Consider the following 23,934-nt stretch of genomic DNA (forward strand, 5'->3'; position numbering starts at 1 on the left):
TATACCAAGATTTCCGAGTATAAACATTTTAATTCAGAAAGAAAATACAGATATTCTTTATAAACTAAGGATACTCTTTATAAACATCTAAACTATTTTAAAACCTTTATACTTAACTGGTATTAAAGTGAGTGAAAGTGAAAGTCGCTCAGTCGTGTCCAACTCTTTGGGACCCCATGGACTATATATATAGTCCATGGAATTCTCCAGGCCAGAATACTGGCGGGGGTAGCCTTTCCCTTCTCCAAGAGGATCTTCCCAACCCAGGGATCGAACCCAAGTCTCCTGCATTGCAGGTGGATTCTTTACCAGCTACCAGCTGAGCCACAAAGGAAGCCCAAGAATACTGAAATGGGTACTCTATCCCTTCTCCAGCAGATATTCCCAACCCAGGAATTGAACCGGGGTCTCCTGCATTGCAGGCAGATTCTTTACCAACTGAGCTATGAGGGAAGCTCTAAGTGAGTGAAGGCTTTTTCAATAAAGGTTTCATTTAATTAAAAACTTTATAAAGTAACAAATTATTGGCTAAAAAAATAATAATAATAACCTTTAAAATGAACAAGGGACTTCCCTGGTGGTCCAGTGGCTAAGATTCTGTGCTCCCAATGCAGAAGGCCTGGCTTAATTCCTGGTCAGGGAACTAGATCCCACATGCCACTGCTCGGAGTTCACACACTAAAGATCGAAGATCCTGTGTACCACAACTAAGACCCCAAACAGCCAAATAAATAAAAATAGTAAAATAAAATGAACAAGGTTTCTTCCATACATAAATCACAAGGGGAAAAGAGAAAGAAATAGAGGAGAAATTTATAGGTAAAACTTGCTAGATGTGCATCAACCATAATATGTAAATCCTCTTTAGCTCCTAATTTAGATTAACACTTCCCCCCCCCCACCAAAAAAATAAGAAACTTAGAAACTTGAGCACTGGGTATTTGATGGTGTTGAAAAACATTAAATTTTTAGATTTGTTCATTGTACTTTTTAAAAGTTTTTAGCTTTTAGAGATATTTACTGATGTATAGCTGATAATTTCCTCAAAATTATACAGGGAGAGTGGAGGGTATAGATGAATGGAGAAAGGTCATGTAGATAACTACTAAGGCCAAGTCTTGATTACATGAGTGTTCTTTTATATCATTCTGCCCACTTTTATATGTTTGAAGTTCTCCAGAATACATTTTTTCTTGAAAAACTAAGCTAAAGATCACGAAATATGAACTTGTACTACTAAATAAATAAACTTATACTAAATAAATAAAAATTTATTTTCTGTTAAATACCTTCTTCTGTATCCTTTGAGTCTGATATTTCTCATTAGCAAGATAGGTTTCAATTCTTAGGTGTGACATCATAGATGGGGCTTAAAGGAGTTGGTAGACAGTTGGTAGGGGAAGAAGGCCTATTTGTTATATTTCTATGGCAGAAGTCACATTGGTAGTGTACAGCTTTTATAAAGGACTTGAATTTCAGATACCTTAAAGTCTTTTTTTTTCCACCCTAGTGACTTCTTTTTCTGTACTTGGAATAAAATCCAAAACCCTTACCGTAATGTAAAGAGATTTTGTGTGATATACTCCTGCCTTTCTCTTCCCCAGTCTGTTTTCCTCCCACCCTCTGTGTTCCATAAGCACTGGCATTTCTGTTTCTAGACTCCTCCAGGTTCTCTCTTGCCTCAATGCTTTTACACTGCCTGACCAACTCCTATTCACCCTGCAACTCTTAGTGTTCCTTCAGGGAAGCTTTTTCTTCCACTGCTCTGTACTTTTTCCCTTCATAATAATAAATGTCACAGCTCCATTTTTGTTAACTATTTAATGCCTTCCTCTCCCCTAGTCAAGAGCGGGGTGGTTATTTTTATTCATCAGTTTTACCGAAGAGCCTTCCAAAATGCCTACCAGATAAAATACACATAGTAAACATTTTTGAACAGAGGAATATAGGGTGAATGGTAGATAGAGCTCTCAGGCTCTTGGAGCGAATCCGACTGTTAGAAATAGGACATTTCTTTCCAGCATTCTCCTGTGCAGGGGTTCTGGTAGCATGTGGTATATCCCAGTTGCCTCTCTCGTATTGCTGTAGCTAAAATTGTCTTTGATAGTAATTTTACAAAGCCTATCTTAATGTTTCAGTGTTTCTTGATTGATAAATTTAGTTCATCTCAGTGGGCAGTTATAATGAAGCCTGAAATCATTAATGAGTTAAGAGTACTTTTTTGCATTTATGTCATATTTTGGTTCTTTTTTTTTTTTCCTCTAAATTTTGCTTTTTTTTTTCCTTTTCCCAGGTACTCTCTGCCCTTGACATACTCCAACCTCCACACATTGACTATTTTGAAGAAATGTATCCTAACCCGGGAATGTGAAAGAAGGGAACAACTTTTTAATTAATTTGTTCCTCTAGCACCTTCTGGGGTTCATGCCTTGAAGTATATTAAATCTCATCCTTGCAGAAGTGTTGAGTACCTAGAACCAGGTAATTTTGAAATCTCAAGTATCTGAAAAAGCTCAACGTTATCAATATATCCTGAGTGGTGATACCACAAAATAAGACTTCTGAATAGATGTTTCACTTCATCCCCACATCCTTGTGAGATAGGTTATCGCTATTCCTTTTTTGCTGATGAAACCATTGTGGCAGCTGTGTTGTAACAGAATTTGGTAAAGTCCTTTGTCACTATACAACAACTGCCAATCAGTCAAGATGATAATACTGATCTCTCTTTATTTTTTTTTTAACCACTTGGGTAAGGTGAAAATTAAAGAGAGCTCTTGAATACTATAATTCTTGGTGATACTTCAACCTACTAGTCCTTTATGGAACTCATCCCTCTGTGCAGTAAAGGGTTAACTCAGTGAACTTGGGGCGTCCTACTCCTACACATTCTCAAGAAATGACTGACCTTTGACCAGCTCCTGGCTGATGGAGTGTCTTTGTATACCTCTTAGTGTTCAAAAATGAGTTCTTGGGCCAGGCAAGATGGTTCTGACACACCTTTTCTTTAAACGTATATAAACAATTAGGGGTTTCTCTGGTGGTCCCTTGGTTAAGAAACAATGCAGGGGACACCAATTCAGTACCACATGCTGCAAGAAATCTTTTTTTTTAAGTATATAAAATTAACCTAAGGCTGGAAGGATTGAGAAAGTTTTTTTTCTTCTCAGCTATAGGTTAGTAGTAGCAACTGATGTAAGAGCATTAATGATTCCATTTCCTAGACTTTCTGGCAGTAACATGGCTCCTGACTGAAGAAAAGAAGGAAGCTGGTAGGAGCGGGGCAGTACTTGTTTCAATCAGCACAAGTAACTTTCTACGTTTGGCCAGAAGCCACCACCTTTATTTATCCTTTCTGTTGGTGGGAAGGGAATCCATATATTAGAAGGCATTCCTATGAGTGTGTAAAATCATTTCTGCCTCTTTGGAAATGAAGAAATTTTCTTTATTAAATAAGAATTTTACTGGATTTACAGGTGTGTCAGGGGTCCCCAAGATTACTCTCAGGTTTGATGATTTGATGAAAGGCTCAAGGACCCAGGAAAGCTGTTCTACTCATGGTTACAGTTTATTACTGCAGAAGGATACATATTAAAATCAGCGAAGGAGAAAGCTACATGAGGCAGAGTCCAAGAGAAACCAGACACAAAGTTCCAGTTGTGCTCTCCTAATGAAACTGCACAGATAGTGCCTCCCAGCAAAAGTGTGTGACAACAGGAGTAAAATGTTATCAACCAGCGAAGCTCACCTCAGCCTTGGTGTCCAGGGTTTTTGTTGGAGGTCAGGGAGCCTTCAGGACTGACCTTAGCTACTCTAGCCCTCCTCCCTTCTCACCCAGAGGTTGAACTAATACAGCTGGCCCAGGGCCCCAGGTGAACGAAAACAGGTGTTCACCATAAATCACATTGTTAGCAGAAGCCATCTGGTGTGGCCAAAGCATCAGGTATGCTAAGACATTCTTATGAGGCAGGATATTGCAAGAGTTCAAAGGTTATTTCTCAGGGGCCAGTCCTAAAGACTTCTGGAATGTGTAAGTTTGGGGCAACCCAGAGCTGCTGTTAACCCTTTATTGCACTTAGGCCATCTGTGGGGAAAGAATGTGTTCATATAAGATAATTGGTGAATATGGGTATTTTTAATAAATATCAAGTATTTGTAGATTTTCTTCACTGAATACGTAGCTAATTCATTTTATTCTGGGCTGTTTTGTCTTACAGTTCAAGCATGAATTCTTTACATCAGGCATTAATTTTTTGTACTTGGGTTTGTTATTCCTTTAAAATGTTTACTATCATAAGGTAGGAATTCTCAATGCTTATTATTGTTGTTGTTCATAATTTGAGTCTGGGAGATCCTAGATTCATTATTATTTCAAATACTTGCAGAGCAGTGAAAATTTAGCACCATTACGATTTACAACCATGGGTGGCATAGGTGATGTAATAGCTCTTGGTAGCTGATTCCAACCATTTCATTAGCTAGCAGAATGTTTCTATGAAATTCCTTTCCCTGAAATTGTTCATGAATGTTTGTATTAAAAGCCTTTGTCATGAAATGTTCGTGGAACCATTTACTTAAATGTTTTACTTTATTTACCTTTAGGTTAAAAGATTGACACCTGTGCTTTCATAGTTATTAGCTGGCTACAGATGGAAAAACCTTCAAATCTAAAACCTCAGCATTCTTTTTTCTGTTGTACAATTTTTAGCTGTATGTAGAATGATACACAGAAAAAAGGGTGCTTTTCAGTGGTTTTGCCATTTGGGAAAAAAACAAATCCTGTTAACATAAAAAGAGTTAAACCATAGCTGCCACAGGATTATAAAGACTTTTTTTTAACAAAGAAGACATGGTGAAGCTTGGGGTACAAAAATACTGAAATTACGTGTTTTAGAACAGCTAAATGGAAACCTAAGAAATGCCTTAGTTGCATATGTGCTCTGCCTGATTTTTCTAATATCCTAAATAGAACATTTTCTGTGTCCAGTGCTTTTTAATACAAATAAATTTGTTGTAGCCAAAGCAAAAAAAAAAAAAAAGATTTCCCTCAGTTTCCCTCTGAAAAATAAGAAAACTTCTGCCTAAAACACAAAAGTATTGAATGATTAATAGGATCTCAAGTTCCTATTTGATTTCAATGTAATACATTATCCATCTGTGCCAGCAGCTCCTTCTGTAGTATCTCAGAATCATGGCATATACATTAAACATGGTTTTAGACAGTGCTTTTTTTTTTTTTTTTTTAAGTTGAAGGCTTTTAGAATAGATATTTTGAATTTTAAATGTGTGATCTTGGAATTGTGCTTTGAAGAAACTATTTTGGAGGCTCTGTTGTTTTAGGTAAGTTCTAAATATATATATTGCTAGGCATCTAATGGATGTCTGATATTTCATTGATAAAAGAGCCCATTTATGGAGTCAAAAATATATATAAAGGGAAAGAAATAATCTTTAGTAATCTTAAATGTAGAGTACCATACCATTACACTTTTTTCTAAGACTAGAAAATTGGGATGTTACAGTGCATATGTAAGTTTCAGCAGGCAATATTTTAAACCAGAAGATCTTTTTAAAACTAATAGAATAGTTAATATCATTTTAGAATACCTGAGGTCTGTGAACATTTTGATGTAATCAAGTGTACAATAAGTGTCAACGTGTATATCATGCAGTTAATCATCCGTTTTTCACTAAAACTGTAATAAAATGACTATATCAGTGCCCACCAAAAATTTAGCTTGGGTTTTGAAAGACCATGCATCTTTAAATAACTCCTTATGCAGCTTTTAAAAAGGCAGTATCTAGATTATAACTGTTTACAAATCTTCCTACAGTAGAGTTCAGCAGATGAATCAGGTATGGAAAGAGCAATAAGTTCCACCCTGACCTCTGTATCTTTTAGCTTTTGTGTTTTCATAGTTTTAAAGTCTAATATATCCACCAAAAAATATATTCTCTAATAATTAAGAAAAATTATTTTTTAACTTGAAACACAATCAACATTTTATGGAGAAGAATATGCATGGTCTAAGTCTTCTGTGCTAGAAACAATTACAGCCTAAAATCAGTAGAAATGAGAAGTCTAACTAGATGACGGTGTGCTGCAGTTGCCAGGACTCCTGGATTTTACCTGATGTCCTGGTATTAATAAGTTTCTCCTTTTACTTTCTGAAGTGTCCCTATTTGAATAATAGGTTTGGCTTGTGCAGGCAATGTTTAAACAGGAATTTCTTGTCATAAAGGCAGCGAGGGAACCTACATTTCAGCCAGTTAAAGTCTTTGGTAGGCAGTAATGTAATACTATCAAATAAACTACTCCCAGATGCAGCAGTTTAATTGATAGTATGAGTAGACTGTATTTTATATACACAATATGTAATTCCCTAGTGCTATGAAAGAGCTCTCTAACCTCAGGGAACCTTAGGAGCCAGTGAAAAGCTAAGAACAAGCAAAATAAAATGTGTAAATGCAGATATAAGTGCACTCTTTCTGCAGCAAAAGTACCAGCGAAGACCGGAAATCTCCATCCTAAGAATTTTGAAGATTTCCATATTGTTAGAATTTCCTCTTCATTTATTCCATAAACATAAGCATCAACTATGTTCCTAGAACCAAGAATTTTTATCTGTTTTGCTCACTGTTGTGTTCCCAGCACTTAGAACAGTACCTAACATATAGTAGGTGCTAAATAGATATTTGTTGAATAAGATAGTGTCTGACTTAACATGTTTGTAATCTAGTGGATGATATAATCATATAAATAATATAGATTAGAAAGTACAGTGATAGAAAAAAATCTACATATCCTGAGAGCACTGAGGATCTGATTTTCACTCTTTCCCGTTTTAGTTTCCAAGCTGATTACTTGAAAAGCATTTGATGTTTTTAAACAAAAACTTTGATTTACCCACCATCACCAGTTCTGGCTCCTTAGCACCGAAGCCTAAGACAAACACTTAGAAAGGCAAAACAGAAGAAAAGTTAGGTACAACAGTCCAAGAGCAGCAAAATTCTTAACTTTACCCACCTTAGTCAGTATCTCCTCAGCTTTATTTATTCATGTGGCCAAACATTTAGCACTGTTATATATTTAACATTGTATTAATACTAATCCCTGTGGAGGTTATAGAGATGAATTGTTTTTTTAAATTTAGTGTGTCAGGAATTATTCTCAATACTTCACTCTTATTTTAAAGATGAAGAAACTATAGCTCAGAGAGGTAGATAACTTGATCAAGGGGTTTGAATCCATGTGGACTGGTCTGATGGGTAAAGAAGGCTCTTAACCCACTACTGCCTCTTAATGTTTTCCCTCAAGAAAAATGTTCTCCCTCGAGTCAGTGGGGTGAGATAAGAACTAAAGAATAACTATTATGTATGGTAGATTGTGTCAGAAGATTTAAAAGAAGAAATTGCCTCACAGAAAAAACTGTAAGAAGATTTCATGTAGGAAAAGACATTTTAGCTGAGTATTGAAGGATGAGAAGGATTTGGATTGGTAACATTGAGGAGGATGGATATTCCAAATGGATGGAGTAAGTATTAACATCTTCTAGGGAATGACTAGAGTTTAGAATGTGTAAATAGTGAGAAATTAAGCTAGTTGGAGCCAAGTCATGGAGGGCCTTGAATGCTGAACTAAGGAAATTCATCTTTATTCAGGAGGCATTTTAGAATCCAGCGAAGGATTTTTGTGGTGAGGAATGACAGAATCAGAAGTGTATTCTATAAACTTAACAAAGAGTTTCTGTTGGGGTGTTGAGAAAGTTCTAGAAACAGAAGTGGTGAAAGTGGTGATAGTTGCATAACGTTGTGAATGTGCTTAATACCACTGAATTTAGAGGTTTTTGAGCATAGCAGTGGGACCAACCATAGTCTAGAAAAGGTAGGAGAAAAGGCAGCTTACTCCTCCACTTACCAGCTCTTTAAATGGAGACCATGTTACCCAAATCATGTTGATGCTCTTCATATTAATCCATTATAAATGTTTTTTGATGGCCAAATTAATTAAATCTTAAAAATGTCAACACCTAATTCATTTGCTGTTAAACTTTAGAAAATGAGAATATATTTTTTAGGTCTAAAATTCCAATGTTATTTTCATGCTGACACATTAGCAGTGGAAAAAGCAGAATTCAAAGTCAGGTGTGAGAAGTTTAAAGATATTTTCCTTTGATTCTGCCTTGAGCTAATTACCCAAAATCTCTGCATCATTCATTCTCTGAACAGTGAGTTTTTGAACTTATGGTGGAGTCACAGTCCTACATTTAAACTGAAACATATGCAACACGGATTTTTGAATTTAATGTGGTTAAAAGAGAGAGAATTTAGTTTGTGCCCAATTCCACTCATTTACCTTCTTTTCCAGAATGAGTATGAGACAGAAATCAAGATGTACTGTGCCCTCAGTTAGTTTCAGCTCCCATAGGCTTCCCACAGTGGGAGCATTTCACCAAACTGAGTGTGATACTGGTGTTAAGAGAGGTACTTTTGTGTGGCATGACCCCTTAACACAAGCCATCTGTTTCATATGGGGCTCAATCAAAGAAAACAGCTCTCTGTTCCAATGCCAGAGAATACAATACTGTTGAATTTAATGAGAGTTTGATATGTGGGTCTCCAACATGGTATCTTCCCAGGTGACTTTTTTTTGTGATACTTGGTGTTCATTTTATGCCTTAACTTTAGAACTTCACCCTCAGGAAAGAGGTACCAGCAGGTATTATCAAGTATAATGGCTATTGCTGTTACCCTTAAGGAGTTCATGGTTCAAAAGAGATGATTGACGATTGTGAAATAATTATAATACCAGAGTAATCAAGTTTACAATAGAAATATTAACCACATTTTGTTACTTATGAAAACTTCCCTGCCCTCCTTCCCTCTCCCACAAAAGAAGAGTTTGGAGGACTTACCTGGAACTTAAAATTTTTGTAGAATAAAACATTTTCCTACATCAATTCATATGAGATCAATTGCATATTAGTAGGATAGATATGGGGCTTTCCTGATAGCTGATAAAAAATCTGCCTGCAGTGTGGGAGACCTGGGTTCAATCCTTGGGTTGGGAAGATCCTCTGGAGAAGGGAACAGCTACCCGCTCCAGTATTCTGGCCTAGAGAATTCCATGGACTGTGTAGTCCATGGGGTTGCGAAGAGTCGGACATGACAGCAACTTTTGCTTCTCTTCAGGATAGATATATTTTCCATATTTTCTCACAAAATTTTAGGTGGTTTCTGGTCTCTATTTGTGGGTCCATATAACCCTTTTTGTATAGCTATTCTAATGAAATAGCAGTATGGAACAGCGCTGAAGGTGGTACATCTAATTGCATGATAGAGTATTTGTTCCATAAATGTTAGAAAGTAGGTACTGTGAACAAGTGGATAAGGTACTCATATCTTTTTTTCCCCAAATTCATTAAAATATAATTTGATACATAGCAGATCTTATATCTTGACAGAGGAGGCAGATCCCTTTAAATGGACCATTGTTTTAACTTTCGTCTCTTCCCAGTTGCCATAGAAAATACTCAGAAACAGACTTTTGATATACCTCTCAGATGATTCTAGGTTTTTGTTCTCTGTATATTTTGAATCCTCTCTGCCCTATTCCTTTTAATAACTTAGCTTTTTAAAATCTTCAACCAAAAATGAATTTCACTGTGATGGGTGGCACTGGGCAGGTGTACTAAGGAAGTATCTGTAGTTTGGCATATTGAGAAGCTTGTCTTCCCTTCAGAATGCTGTTTGTGGTTGTTTATACTGCTGATAGCAATCTACTTTCAGGTTTTAATGACATCATTCTTGCAGCTTTACAATAGATCAGACTGGAGTAAGTTGCTCTCAAATTCTGTTGGGTGCAGGACATTTGAAACCAGATCATCTGGACATAGAAGTAAGTTTTTCAGACCCGTTACGAAAGGGTATGTGTGCTTAGTTGCTCAATCGTGTCTTACTCTTTGCAACCCGTGGACTGCAGCCCACCAGGCTTCTCTGTCCATGGGGATTCTCCAGGCAAGAATACTGGAGTGGATTGCCATGCCCTCTTCCGGACCATCTTCTCAACCCAGGGATCGAAGCCAGGTCTCCTGCATTGCGGGTGGATTCTTTACCATCTGAGCCACCAGGGAAGCCCTAAGAAAGGGTGGATAGGTCTAATTTGAGGACCCATTGACAGTAAGAAGCATGAGGCAGTTTATATGACTGATATGTGTCTTTACCCTCTGAATGGGGTTAAGTGGGGATTGAAGAATTTGTCCCTTCTCTTCATTAATTAAAAAAAAAATTGAAGAAGTAAAATGTTTCTCATCTTGGGGAGAGACTCTTCTCTCAAATATATATATATTACATCCAGAAAAAGTAGTAACTATTTTGGTCATTAATTCTGCTTCTGTTCCATGCTCTTAATGTCTGGGTTTGTGTATCTCTGCATTTATTTGCTTTGGGGGGCTATGATGACAAAAGATTAGTAATCCCAGACTCTACTACCAGCCTTTGACAGATACAGAAACTTAACTTTGCCTTCTGTAGGGCACTTTGAAAAGATAAGACTGAGGTTTGAAATAATATCACATATTCTAGGATGCTTTTTCTGTCATTGCATATGTGGTTATAGCTTTAGTGACAAGGACTCAGCGAACAGAATCTTCTGGAACAGGATATAGAATGACAGCTTTCCAGTTTTCTGTTTTTGGTGGTGGTGGTTGTTTTTTTCTTTTTTCATATGGTAGAATTGACTCTTTTTTTTTAGTTAATTTAAAATTGTGAATTAAAGGTGGTTTTAATTTTTTTGATTTTTGACATTCTATACAACAAATTAGTTACCTTAAAAAGAAGAGGAATTTGCCTTAGCCTGGGAAAGAGGTTGTTATATTCAAGCATTTTAACACCATGACCTTTTATTCCATTGATTTCTATAGAGAAGCACAGGCATGCTTCAGAAAAGGTCAGTGATTCTAATTGAAGCACACACCAATTTTTTTCTAGTTGCAAAGGCGCCCATGCTTTTTGTTGCAAAAAAAGATGATGAGATTTAGAGCTGACCATTTGTTACGAGAAAGCAATTTTCTCTGTGATGCATTGCTGTTTTTCTTTCACGTGGAAAGCATTGTTTGAAATCAACAATATCCAAAAACCAGATTTTTCCTTATTCATGCTATTTAATACCCCTCATTTTTATTTCTGAGGCTGTACATATTTGAGATCTCAATTGAAATTTCCCTCTGTGGACCTGATTTTGAAAGAAAAAAAATGTGAGGAAAATGATACCTATTAAGTCTCACATATTTATGGTTAAAAGATTTTCCTTCCAACAAGAATGGCAGGATTTCAGAGTTAGTGCTTAACATGAGTTTAAGCACGTTATAACTGTCGTCATTGGACTTTTCATAGAAGAGAATCTGTGGCTTTAGGAACTAAACTTGGCTATCTACATACTATAGTTGAACCAAAAATTCACTGTGTCCTTTTGGAAAAGTCACCTGATCTTCATATTTGTTCTAACTTACATTGCATGAAGATGGAAGACTTTGTTTTTTAAATGGTTGTTAAATTGTTGGCCAACATGTCTCCTACTTGATATTTAACATTGCAAGAGTTATTTTTTATAATCTGGTTTAGTGTTGGTCTTTGTCCAATGTGAAGTGGAAGAAAGAATTGCCCGCGTTTTAATATCTGAAGTCAGGGCTTAAAATTGTGTTTTCAAAGCTTTCTGTCTATATTCATTCTGGAGGAAATAATTTGTGTTCTCCATTTTCTTCTCCCAACTCAGCTAAACCAGCTAAATACCCTTACTTTGCTTTCGGAAGCTTTTAACACATCATTAATAGTTTGTCACACAACCTCAGTTGCTCATTGCACATAGAACATTAAATGTGTTCTCAGACTTCAGTTAAGCAGCTAGGTCAACCCACTATAGTTCTGAACTTTAGATGGTGAGAGTTTTTGAACCTGATAGGGTAGTTTTTAACATAAGACCACATCACAGATTTTCACACATATGCACACCTTGAGCTGTCCAGAATGGTTAACTCTCTATTATTAAAGTGCTTATATAGTAGTGCTTTCTTATGACATTTGCATAACCTTTATCTATAGCAATCATTTATTTGTAATAGTTTATAAACTCCCCTGGTTCTTACTGACTCTAGGAGCTGGGTAATGAATTTATTCTTACCTTTATTCTCTTTTGTCTGAGAGGTGGAAACAATCTAAGTCATAGACTGATAGGCAGGCTCAAACGTAGGAATATGGAAAATTGACCATCATTGCAGGATTATTATATTACGAAATTGACAAGCAAGTATCTCCTTTTCTTATCCTTCAAAGCCTTGGTGGCTCCTCCAATATCTGTTCTTGGTTAGAGCCTAAATAACAGCACTCTAAAATCAGTCCCATTCTCTGCTCCTTCTCCTTACCATGCTCTCATCATCCGTTAGTTCTCCTGCCTGACAAAAGCGATCTTGAGCTCAGTGACTGTCATGTCATGAAATGGGAACAAGCTCCCTATCTTCTGTTTATTTCAAAATCTTTTGATCAGTCCAGGGCCAACCTTGTCAGCATTCTTGCTAGCTTGAGGTAATAGAAAATCTATCATAGTGGCAAAGAGCATGGAACCAGACAACCTAGATTTGAATCCCAGCTTTGCCTTTTACTTGTGTTTTCTTGGACAAGTTACTTAACCTCTCTGTGCCTCAATTTCCTGGTTAATAAAATGAAAATATTTAGTAGTGCCATAAAAAAGGCTGAGTGCCGAAGAATTGATGCTTTTGAGCTGTGGTATTGGAGAAGACTCTTCAGAGTCCCTTGAACTGCAAGATCAAACCAGTCAATCTAAAGGAAATCAATACTGAATATTCATTAGAAGGATTGATACTGAAGCTCCAGTACTTTGGCCATCTGATGCGAAGAGCCAACTCATTGGAAAAGACCCTGATGCTGGGAAAGATTGAAAGCAGGAGGAGAAGGGGACGACAGAGGATGAGATGGTTGGATGGCATCACTGACTCAATTGACATGAGTTTGAGCAAGCTCCGGGAAATGTAGAAGGACAAGGAAGCCTGGCGTGCTGCAATCCATGGGGTTGCAAAGAGTTGGACATGACTGAGCAAATGAGCAACAGCCACCCCATAGAGTTATTTTGAGGAATAAATTGGGATAGTTAGAACAGTACTTAACAAGTGCAAAAAAGTAGTAAGGAAAGGCCTTATAGATGAAGTAGAACTTAGTGAAGTTGGAAGACAGTAGAAACTCCTATGGACTTTGTGATGCAAAGTGTCCCAAGCCAGCTATGAACAGATGGTATAAGCAAGTCCTCATCACAAATGGACTTCCGTAATGGCTGATCACTAACTACCTAACTCATTTATAGAGAGGTGTGTTTTTTTTGTTTTTTGTTTTTTTAATGTTAACTGTTAATGAAGAGTGGGTTGTCAACCTCAGTACCTCATATTCTCTTACCTGGTCTCCTCTTCTAGCTTTAGTTTTTTTTTGGCATTTAGTTTTTTTTCAGCTCTTTGAAACACCTGTGTTTCAGGATGTATACAGAAAATATATTCTGTATACATCTCGCTGGCACCTCCAAGCCTTCCATCCAGACTGCATCCACATTATAGCTTTCTAACTACTTTTTCCATTACCTTAACCAAACTCTTCTTATTAATTAGACATAATTTCCTCCTTCAACCTATCATCCCACAACCACTCGCCTTGGGTCTTCCCTGGTGGTCCAGTGGCTAAGACTCTGCACAAAGACTACTCCCCTTTTATGCCCTAAAGTAGTAGTCACATCTCCTAGTAGTAGTCCCTTCATGGCTACATAAAGATTACTTTGGCCTTACGTATTTTAGGGCTTCCCCCATGGCTCAGTGGTAAAGAATCCACCTGCAATGCAGGAGCTGTGGGTTCAATTCCTGAGTGGGGAGAAAATGGCAACCCACTCCAGTATTCTTGCCTGGGAAATTCCATGGACAGAGGAACCTGGTGGGCTACAGTCCATAGGGTCACAAAGCATTGGACACAACTCAGACGACTTAGCAGCAGTAGTGTATCATGTACAAATCCTGAGGTTGTTTTAAAAGAACTGTTTCAAGTTCCAACTCCCAGTTGGAATTTTTTTCCCTCTGCTTTGAAGAGAGTTGCTATAGTAAGAACAACTTATTCACACCAGCTCTTTGAAACACCTGTTTCAGGTGATGCCAAAAAAAAAAACTAAAGCTAGAATGTAGTCTTTTCACCTCTATTACAAAATAAATATACCTCTAAAACTTCCCAGCTGGTGGGGAATGAAATGCTGCCAGCCTTCCCAACTATTAGAGGGTAATAATGAATAACAACAAAGCCATACCTCATTTGAGCCCCTGAAAAGCCTCATAACCCCATTATCATTCTCTTGAACTGCTTAACCTTCTGGTTAACCTTCTGATTATTAGCCTCTTTAATCCAGGTGTGAGGATTTGGGGATGCTCATAGGGCTATTTATTTCATCTTTTTATCCTATTCCACTGTTCTGACTTTATTTTTTAAGGTTGGTAGACACCAGGGAGATACGTGTTACATAGAGACCCAGAGGTTTCAGAAGTCACTAAATTTATCAGACCTGCCTTAATTGGAGGATATAGGGAAGCAGTGGGGCTTTTAGCCACTTCATAGACCAGCTGAGTCTCCCGCTACCAACTCAATTTATTTGAGAGCAATACTTCAGGGAACTTAATAAACCTGTAGCACACTAGCACAAATCTGTATTTTAACCAGAGTACAATTTATGTACTACTTAATAATACATTGGTTTGCTCTGTGTATAATATATAATGCCATTATTAAAAGTTAAGTGCACTGAATTGTTGGTGTGGGTTTAATAATTACATGTTTAATTGACAGTTTTCCTCTTATTGATACATCACTCAGGGGTGGCAAGAGAACTCAGATGGTAGGTAATAGAATTAGGTTGAAGTGGCCTTTTTCCAAAGGAAATATGATATGCACAAGCCCAGCAGAGTTTTGTTTTGTGTGTGTGGTTCTGGATATGTGGTATACTAACCAGTTAGGGGATGCCAACCTAATAGTTAATTTTTGCCACCCTAAGGTCAAGTCTGAGAAACTCCAGGTGACTAGAAGTTCTTTACTGAAACCAGGAGTCCCATGGGTGGAGGTCTCACAGTGATTAACACTTTTAATTGCTCCCTTGAGTTTCCAGTCCTTCCAGAACCAACCCTCTCTCAAAAGTAGTATGCAATATGCCAAGAAAACTGCATGAGACCTGTTAATAAGAAGTGAATATAATTTTCCTTTTCAGCAGTGATATCCTTTTAAGATTCTGATCTTCTTAAGATCAGTACCTTAAAGGAACTTTTTTAATTGGTTGCCTGTTTTGTTTTGTTTTTTCTTTTTAACTTAGATTCTTTTGGCTTTCCCTTGCGTAGGGAGAGGGAAATGTTAGGAGGAGATAAGAATAAAGTTACATGTTCTTCCCATAACAGTGATGATGGTGGCAGCAGCTATGTGTCAGACATTTATATGTGATTCACATACAGCATCTGGACCCAGCAATAACCCAGCAGTGTAGTAGATGTCGTTGTGTTTCTTTTGTAAATGCAGAAACAAACTCGAGAGGTTATTTAACTTGTCTGATGTTACCAAGCCAGTAAGTGACCAAGTCGAGATTCTAACCTGGTCTTTTAATTCCAAAGCCTACACCACACTGCCTCCCACTACCTAAATCTGTTTTAACTCTTCATTCTAAAAATCTGCCCTCTTCTCAAGTAGAATTATTTTGTTCACCTTTTTTGATGTTTCATCTATTGAGAGACAAAGCACAGGTTAAGAACAAAAGCTGGGGTTTAGCACCAACTCTCCTGTGTACTAGCTATGACTTCTGGCTAGTTTCTTCACCTTTCTAAACCTCTTTGCTTATTTGTATAATGGGAATGTTAATAGGACTTAGAGTAATTATGAATAGATGAGACAAATTAAATTTAAGCTGGAGGTCTGACACATAGAAAACTAAATAGCAGTTTTTTAAAATCAAGTTTCTGTGGCCATGTACATTAAAATCTTTTTGCTTCCTTCTTACTTTTTCTACCTTTTACTTGTCAGTCTTAACGCTTTTCTAATCTCTTGAATGTTGCTTTGCATTCATTCATCTTTTTTCTCTGTTTTGTCATTGAGTTAGCATGCTCTCTACACCCCTCGGTACCCGGTCAGTGTTTATTGATGCTAATGATAATGGTTAAACAATGATGGTGTTGGCACCAGTCCTGCAGCCTCTGAGACTGCTTGAGTAATCATGACTTCCTAAAAACAGAGACACACTCAATCATCTTTCTCATAATTGAAGGTCAGAATTTAATGTCAGCATTTGTTTCTGTGGTGATTATGTAGCTTTTTCTGTGGAATTACCTTTGACAGTTGGAGTAGTCGGGCTTTCTGGCATGAGACTGATTGTCATGCATTCTTAAATTACTTTCTAAAATAGATGCAGCATCATAAAGGTAGGTTAAACAAATATTGATCGTGGTACAGATTTGTTTTACTTGAAGCAAGAGGTCAGGGGAGGCCTACCATTGAGGGGCAGTTGACGACCAGACTCTATCTACATTAGTTCCCTAGTTTTCTTTCCATAATCCTTTTTGGCATCAAACAACATTGTACAAAACTGTGTTTAATCCTAAACATGCCTCTCTTTTCTCTGCCTTTCTGGTATCTCTAATATATTCCTACCTCATTTCTTTGATTCTCAGAAGATTTCTTATTTTTGCTTTTTCTGCTTCAAACTGTGTCCTCATAAACACATTTTATTCCACAGCAATCCTTTGTGGGTGTCCAGCAGGATGTCCTGCATGTTATATTGATATTTGGGCCCTATGCAGTAACAACTCAGCTGCTAACACTGATGGGCATTATTCTAAAGGCTGAATTTTATGATTCAATAATGATAACATGCTTCCATAATTTAGAAATCCAGATTTTTTTAATAACAAAAGGAAAGAAATAGAAAAAAATTTAATAAAAAAAAGAAAAACTTTGTGCAAGAAAAAGAAGATTGTAAGCAGAAGCAAAATTAATACCCTGTCTGTGGCAGATTTCATTTAGTAGTAATTACTTGTTACCATGTCTAATGTAATATAATATATAAACTTATATTTTTAATTTAATCTCCCACTAAAATCTGTCCTATATTTCCAGCAATCTATAGTTCAGACTTGTTTTCTTCCTCATTTTCTTCTCAAGGGATACCATTGACATGCATATGCTAATTTTTTTGTGTTTTCCTTATCCATTTAAAGAAATAGAGAATATGAAGCTATTCAAGTAAGTGTGTATGGTTCATTGGTATAAGAAAGTGTTAATTGTCAATTTTAGTTTTGAAGCTTAAGAAAGGTGAAATAAGGAGTTCCCTGGCAGTCCAGTGGTTAGGACTCTGCTCTTCCAATGCAGGGGGTGAGGGTTCAATCCCCACTCAGGGAACTAAGATCCCACATGCGACATGGCATGGCCAAAATATAAATTTTTTTTAAAAGAGAAAGAAGAAAGAAGTGTGAAAGGAATAAGATTTGAATGAAGTAACGTGGGAGAGAGAGTATGAGGTAGAAAAACTTGTGTCCATCATTTTTTTTTAACCTTTGTTTTATTTTTCAGTTGCTGGCAAAAGGAGTATCATGATTTAGCTTGTCAACCTGACATTCGTTCACCCCCAACGTAGATCTGTTGCACGGGAGTGGTACGAGGTTGTTAGGAGGATTAAATGAGGTGATCTGTATTAAGAGTAGCACATAGTAGACTCAAGGGTGCTTTATTTGAGATTCTGACCTGTTAGTGACAGAACCAAGACTACAGTTCAGGTAGTAGAGGAAATGAGTAAGAGTGTGGCAGTTACTTCAGACACCTTTGGATTCAGTTCCTTCCAAAAGGAAAGCCTAAAACTCAAAAAGAGAACAGTTAGTTCTGTAGAATAACCTAACTTGTGCTGTGAGAAATCAAAGAGATAATTCATAGCAAGTGCTTCCAAAGTGCCTCACATATAGAGGGAACTCAATAAATGTTCATTGCTTTTATTTTTGCTATTTCTCATGTATTTTTATTTATTTATTTATTTTTAATTCTTAAGGTGAACCATTTTAGGAAACCTAATGCATGACTTCCCTGGTGGTTCAGTGGCAAAGAATCCACCTGCCAGTGCGGGAGTTGCAAGAGACACAGGTTCCATCCCTGGGTTGGGAAGATCCCCTGGAGTAGGAAATGGCAACCCACTCCAGTATTCTTGCCTGAAAAATCCCATGGACAGAGGAGCCTGGGGGCTACAATCCATGGGGTCTCAAAGAGTTGGACGCAGCTGAGCACAATGCATGTATGTGTGTTTTTATAGATATAGGTAAATTGCCAATTAGAATGTGCATCTAATTAGAAGTTTAGTATGAGCCGAAGAAACCTGGATGGTTTCTCACATGTTTCTCTGAAGGTGTAAATCTCTGTAGTTATTGGCATTTAGCAATTCTAATAATTTAGAGGTTTATCTTTTTAGAAGAATGTGTCTTAGTTGTGCTGCTTTGCTTCTCTTAACTCCTCTTGGCCCTGTGGTGGCAGATCTGCCTTATTCAGTCCCAGAGCAGTGCCTAAGGGGCTTTACGAGATCAACAGCCATGACATTGTTGTGATCTTTGAGTGAATCTGTTGTAATTGCTTGTTTGATTGTCCACCTGCCTTGGTAGGCTATGAACTCAGTTTTGGCAGTGATGCTCTTACACTCCATCACATTTTCAGTGCCTAGAATGGAGCCCATGTCTGGCACATGCTGCTATGCTGGGTATTTGTTGGAGAACAAGAAGAGTGACTTCTCATTTGAAAACACATAGGGAGGGATTCTAAAAGCTCCATCATGTAACCCAGTCCTGAATTTGATTTTTTTTTTGGAATCTGGTTTTTTTCGAGGTGCAAAGTAGGTCCGTCTTAGGAATTTAATTTTCTCTCTTGACAGTAAACAGAGTGAGGCAGAATTTAACAGAAAGGGTCCGACTTAGGGATCATTACAATCTAGGTGTGAATCCAAGCTCTGTGTCAGCAGCTTAACCTCTCCCAGCCTCGATGTGCTCATATCTTAATAGAAATAGTTACAAATTAGGTATCATACACAGGGATTAAATGAGGTGATAAAGTGGCACATAAGTAGCTTCAACAGGAAGTTAGCTTCCTTCCTCCTTTTCTTCTCCTCATAGCACTTAATTAAAAGTAATTCAGCTTTTCTTTATTGCAAAGTAGTGTGCATGCTGTGTGACCTGTGGTTAAGAAATGGGAATAGTAGGCAAGCAGGAAGCAGCTTTGTGGGATAGAGCGCACGCTGGGCTGGGAGTCGGGAAGCATAAGGTAGTAAGGCTTTTTGCAAACTTGGCATGTGACCTTGGGTAAATCCCATAACCTCTCTGTGACTAAGTTTGTGTTTCTGTTAACTGATGTTCTCCATTGACTAGTAATATTTGAGAAGGCAGTGAAGGGACTGTTTTCTATCCCGTTATATATAAAGAAGTTTCTGAAATGTCAGTATTACAAAAAAAACCTACACAAAATTAACTCTTTAAAACAACACAGGTATACATGTATACCTGTGGCGGATTCATTTTGATATTTGGCAAAACTAATACAATTATGTAAAGTTTAAAAATAAAATAAAATTGGAAGAAAAAAAAAAAAATAAATAAAACAACACAGAAACACTTGTGCCTCTTGGGCACCTTTAGGTATCAAAAGCTGCTACCGTCCCCCGCCTTGCATTTCTAATTGTTAATTTGCATCATTCGTTTTTCTGAAGCAAATCAGTACATTTTGAAATCCATATTTCATGGAGCTACTTAACTAATTGCTGCAATCAGCAGCAATTTATTTTATATCAGGGCTGTTCAAATCACTGTGAGGTTGGCATACCATGCACAGTGTGTTTTTTACAACCATATTTTTAATGATGAGTTTTAATAAGGGAGAATGGTTAATCTGCTAATATTCGCCTGAAAGTCCTAACTTTGGTCCTGTGGTGTACCTTTACCCAGTGCTAACTTTAAAGGCCATAGCAAAGTCAGTGACCCAGTGGGTGCACCAGCTGTTGGAGAGGCTGTCCCATTTAGAAGGACAGAGAGAGGGAAAGAGCACCCTGTTTTTCTTCTTATTTGGAGACCCTCATTAAATTACTCAGAAACAATAATCAGATAGCTGCTGTTCAAGTTAATGGCACCTCCGAGTCCCTGTCAAGAGAGCTTTATTTAATGTGCGACAGACCTGGAGTGGTGCAGGTGCCTTTTCAGGCCCTCATTTAATTTAAGCTGCTTTAGTTGGCATGGCAACTAGTTGAGACATCTGGGAGACATTATGTTGGGGATTGAGACTTTAGAGGATTTCTGCTAGAGCAAAGCAGAAACCTTATCATAAAGTGGTGTGTGTTGCTTCTAAATTTCTGCAGCTCTGTTGTTCAGTCGCCAATTCAGGAATTGTATTTTTCCAGAGAAGTAAAATTTTTAAAGGTTGGCCTGGCCATTGGCTTGTTTTCTGTGAAGAAAAAATTTGCTTTGTCCCTGAGGTGAAACATTTATTTCAACCCTGAAGAATTTATTTTGCCAAACTAAAGCTTGACAAAACTTACTCTATGCAGAGTGGCTATTTTCATCACTTTGTAAAAAGTATACTTTCAAAATTTCTCAAACTTTTATGTTTAAAAGATATTAGAGGAAAGGAAATATTTCTGCGCAAAGGTAAATGAAATTGTCAAGGTAGACTGGGCTATATGTGGTTTTCCCTGGATTTTCTGATTAAATTAAGAGATTATTAAACACTACCCTCATTTTTTTTTTTAACACTGTCATCTTCTCAAGAAGCAGAGATATAAAAGTAACACTCATTTAAACTCTTTTTTAAATATTATAACAGGAGATTGAATGAAAGGTTTTTTAAATTCACAGATCCTGAGGACAAGAAACATGATAATCTGGTCATTTGTGTTTAGCAGAGGGAGTACCTGCTGGTTTATATTTTGTAAGAAATTATGCACATAATGTGCTCTTAGTATAGAAGAATTGACTTACTATTTGAAGTCATCCTTTATATTCATTTTGAACACCTTGTCTTTCAGGCTCATTTTGGTTTGGGAGGGTTTGTTTTGTTTTTGCTGTCTGTTAATACTTTGCTCTGTATTAGGTTGAACCATGTGAAATAATTATTTTTGTTGGTCAAAATGGTTCAACATTATCAATTCAGATCTAGTAGGTCTAGGGTGGGAACAACACCCTGATCTGGAAGTACTTGTTTCATAATGCTAAGTTAAACATTAGAGTGTTTTCTAAAATTAGTAATTATTTGTAAAATATCCAGTTAGAATAGTACCCATTCCAGCCAGACAATGTTTTCCTTTTCCCTTTTCTTTGAAAATGTAGTCACCATTAGAAGAAAGCATATGATATTATTTCATGCTTATTCTGTTTTTGGCTTTTGTATCAGTTTGTTCCTTTTATAAGTCAAAGCAATATTTTTCAAGTGCCAGCACCATGATTTCAATCAACCTGATAACTTGAAAATTAAGATGTTTTCTCTCTGCTGTTTGCATGCATACCAACTGTCACCAGTAACAGTAAAGATTCTGGCATCGCAGCTTGGCTGCCTGTTTTGTAGATATGTGAGACAGAATAGAATATAACCTGCTCTTCACTTCCATGCAAGAACTTTTCAATCCTGGCAGGAAGAAGAAAATTGTCAGTAAACTCAGAAGACATGACTGACATCCCATACAGATAAGTACTCTGTTCAGGAGTTTTCTTTTCCTGAGTAAAACCACAAGTTGACGATACAGGGATGTCAGTTGTGAAGTTTTTCTGTGTTTGCTCTGTTGTTCTGTTTTTTCCCTGTGTAATGTTCCTTTGTTTTCATCCCTTGAGATTTCTGGAACCAACTCAGGAATATGAGAACCTCCGATTAAGGCTTAATGGTGCAAATAGAACATTTTTTCCCCTGTCTCTATCCTATGATTAAGATTTCCCAGTGCGGCAGGGAAGAAACTTTTTAGTATATACAAGAGGGTTAATATCCTTAATATGTAAGGCACTTCTATAAATAAAATTATCACCCCAGTATAAAACTGAGTTAAAAAAAGAAACACTTCTCTCTTCACTCCTCTCTTTTTTCTCCTCTCATACTCACACATATATGTGGCCAATAAACATGTAAACAATTTCCATCTGAAAACAACATTTGATAAAACACAGATCTTTATTACTAAAATCCTTCCTATAGTCCCCAAGAATTCATACTGGAAGAGGCAGAAACTTCTACCGGCAGTAATGAGAACCCAGAAGCAGGTTACTTCTTGCTCAGAACATCAGAGCAGCTAAGGAACTGGAGGCATCAGGTATCTTAGAAAGTAGGGATGCACGTGGGTCTAAACCCAGAGTTGCTTTCAGGCCTTCGTTAGAAGTAGTAAAGATTTAGTTCAGGTGTCTTTTCCTATCCCACGGGAGACAAGTAAAGCCTTACTCCCTGGTGACAGCAGGAGCTAAGCTATGGTGTCTTTGGCTCTTCCCCTGCTCTTACAGGATATCTTGGACGTGTTATTTTGAGCTGTCAGTGAGTCATCCATTGGAGATGATGAGTAGACAGTTAAATATACAAGGCTGGACTTAAGGCAAGAAAATTACTAGAGATGTAAAGTTGAGAGTTGTCAGGATGGATGTTTATTTAAAGTCATGGGACTCTCTTCGATTACCCTAGAGAGTGAGTATCTGAAGAGAAGAGGACCAAGCCCTGGGGCATTTCAACAGTAAATGGTTGGGCAGGAGCACCAACAAAGGGAATGAGAGGAAACAGAAAGGGAGAAGGAAAGTCAGAGCTGAATGTTCCAGAAGCCATTTGGAGAAAATGCCTCACAAAAGAGGGGTTGGCCAACTGTGTTTGTCAGCTGTTACCAATTTTTCATTCTCCCTATGCCCAAGTTGTCCCTTTTCCTACTTGTTTGCGCTGAAAAATTAGAAGTGTTTTTAAGTCCCCAAATAATAATCACTTACTACAAGAGACTTTTTAAAGCTCAGAAAGGTAAGATACAAAACCTCATGTCACTTTTTTGAAAATGTAAGTTATGTCCAGCACTTACCCTTCCAATGAGCATGCCAGTGGTGAAACAAGAGCCCCTGCCCTGGATCCTTTTAGTTTTTTATAGCTAATGGTGAGCACCCAAAGACTCCAGCCTCCATAATATCTTTCTCATAGAAGAATTTTAGGATCTGAGGAAATACGTAAGAAAGCAGACTAACTCTGCTGTCTTTTGTCTTGCTTTTCCCTGCTTTCAGGTGCACAGGGCCAGGGAGGAAGCCTTAGTGTTTTACTCAGAATGTGAAACTTTTACAAGGTGTCAAAAGAATTTGTTTGGGTTCTTTTTCTTGTTTATTCATTTGTCTTCATTAAGTTTTATTGGAATACAGTTGATTTACAATGTTGTGTTAATTTCTGCTATATAGCAAAGTGAATCATTCATAATATACCCACCCTTTTTTAGATTCTTTTCACATATAGAATGTGTCAAAAGAATTTAAATCCTGTAAGAGCCTCCTAAACTCAAAGGCCCTCTTCCTTTGTCTGAAGGAAGCTTTTAAATCATAAAACTTGCCTAAAATTTTAAGGAGTTGTTACTGAAGGCAGGGGTAAGTCATGAATCTGTCCTTTCTAGATAAGCAAAAGACGGTGTCTTTACCAAGAGAATTCCACATCTCCATTACTCCCTGGGCCCTAGCCTTCGATCTTCTACCTCATATTGATTGTGCAAAACCCTGAGGAAATACTGAGTACAAAGCATAGGAAGCTTAAAATTAAGTACAGGAGGTATACATGTATAACAAGTTAAATAATAAAAGTTCAGTTGTGAAGACTGTAGAGACTGAGATATGAACTAACGATTTTGCATGTTTTTCGGAG

General features: G+C 37.3%; 1 protein-coding gene, 1 long non-coding RNA gene and 1 other non-coding gene across 4 annotated transcripts in view; all 3 read left to right on the forward strand.

The window, feature by feature from the left end:
- The window catches only part of NLK (nemo like kinase), a 129,577-nt gene that overhangs the window by 76,977 nt on the left and 28,666 nt on the right, over positions 1–23,934 (forward strand). For both annotated transcript variants that reach the window (XM_061390492.1, XM_061390493.1), the window contains exon 3: positions 2,294–2,349. In XM_061390492.1, coding sequence (XP_061246476.1) covers positions 2,294–2,349 — 56 coding nt within the window. The remainder of the gene's footprint in view (positions 1–2,293; positions 2,350–23,934) is intronic.
- Positions 7,542–23,682, forward strand: LOC133231850 (uncharacterized). Its single transcript, XR_009731260.1, has 2 exons — positions 7,542–19,581; positions 19,702–23,682. It is a non-coding gene; the product is annotated as an uncharacterized LOC133231850 (long non-coding RNA).
- Positions 17,394–17,466, forward strand: TRNAG-UCC (transfer RNA glycine (anticodon UCC)). Its single transcript has one exon. It is a non-coding gene; the product is annotated as a tRNA-Gly (tRNA).

Source organism: Bos javanicus, chromosome 19 (assembly GCF_032452875.1).
Source record: "Bos javanicus breed banteng chromosome 19, ARS-OSU_banteng_1.0, whole genome shotgun sequence".
NCBI lineage: Eukaryota > Metazoa > Chordata > Mammalia > Artiodactyla > Bovidae > Bos > Bos javanicus.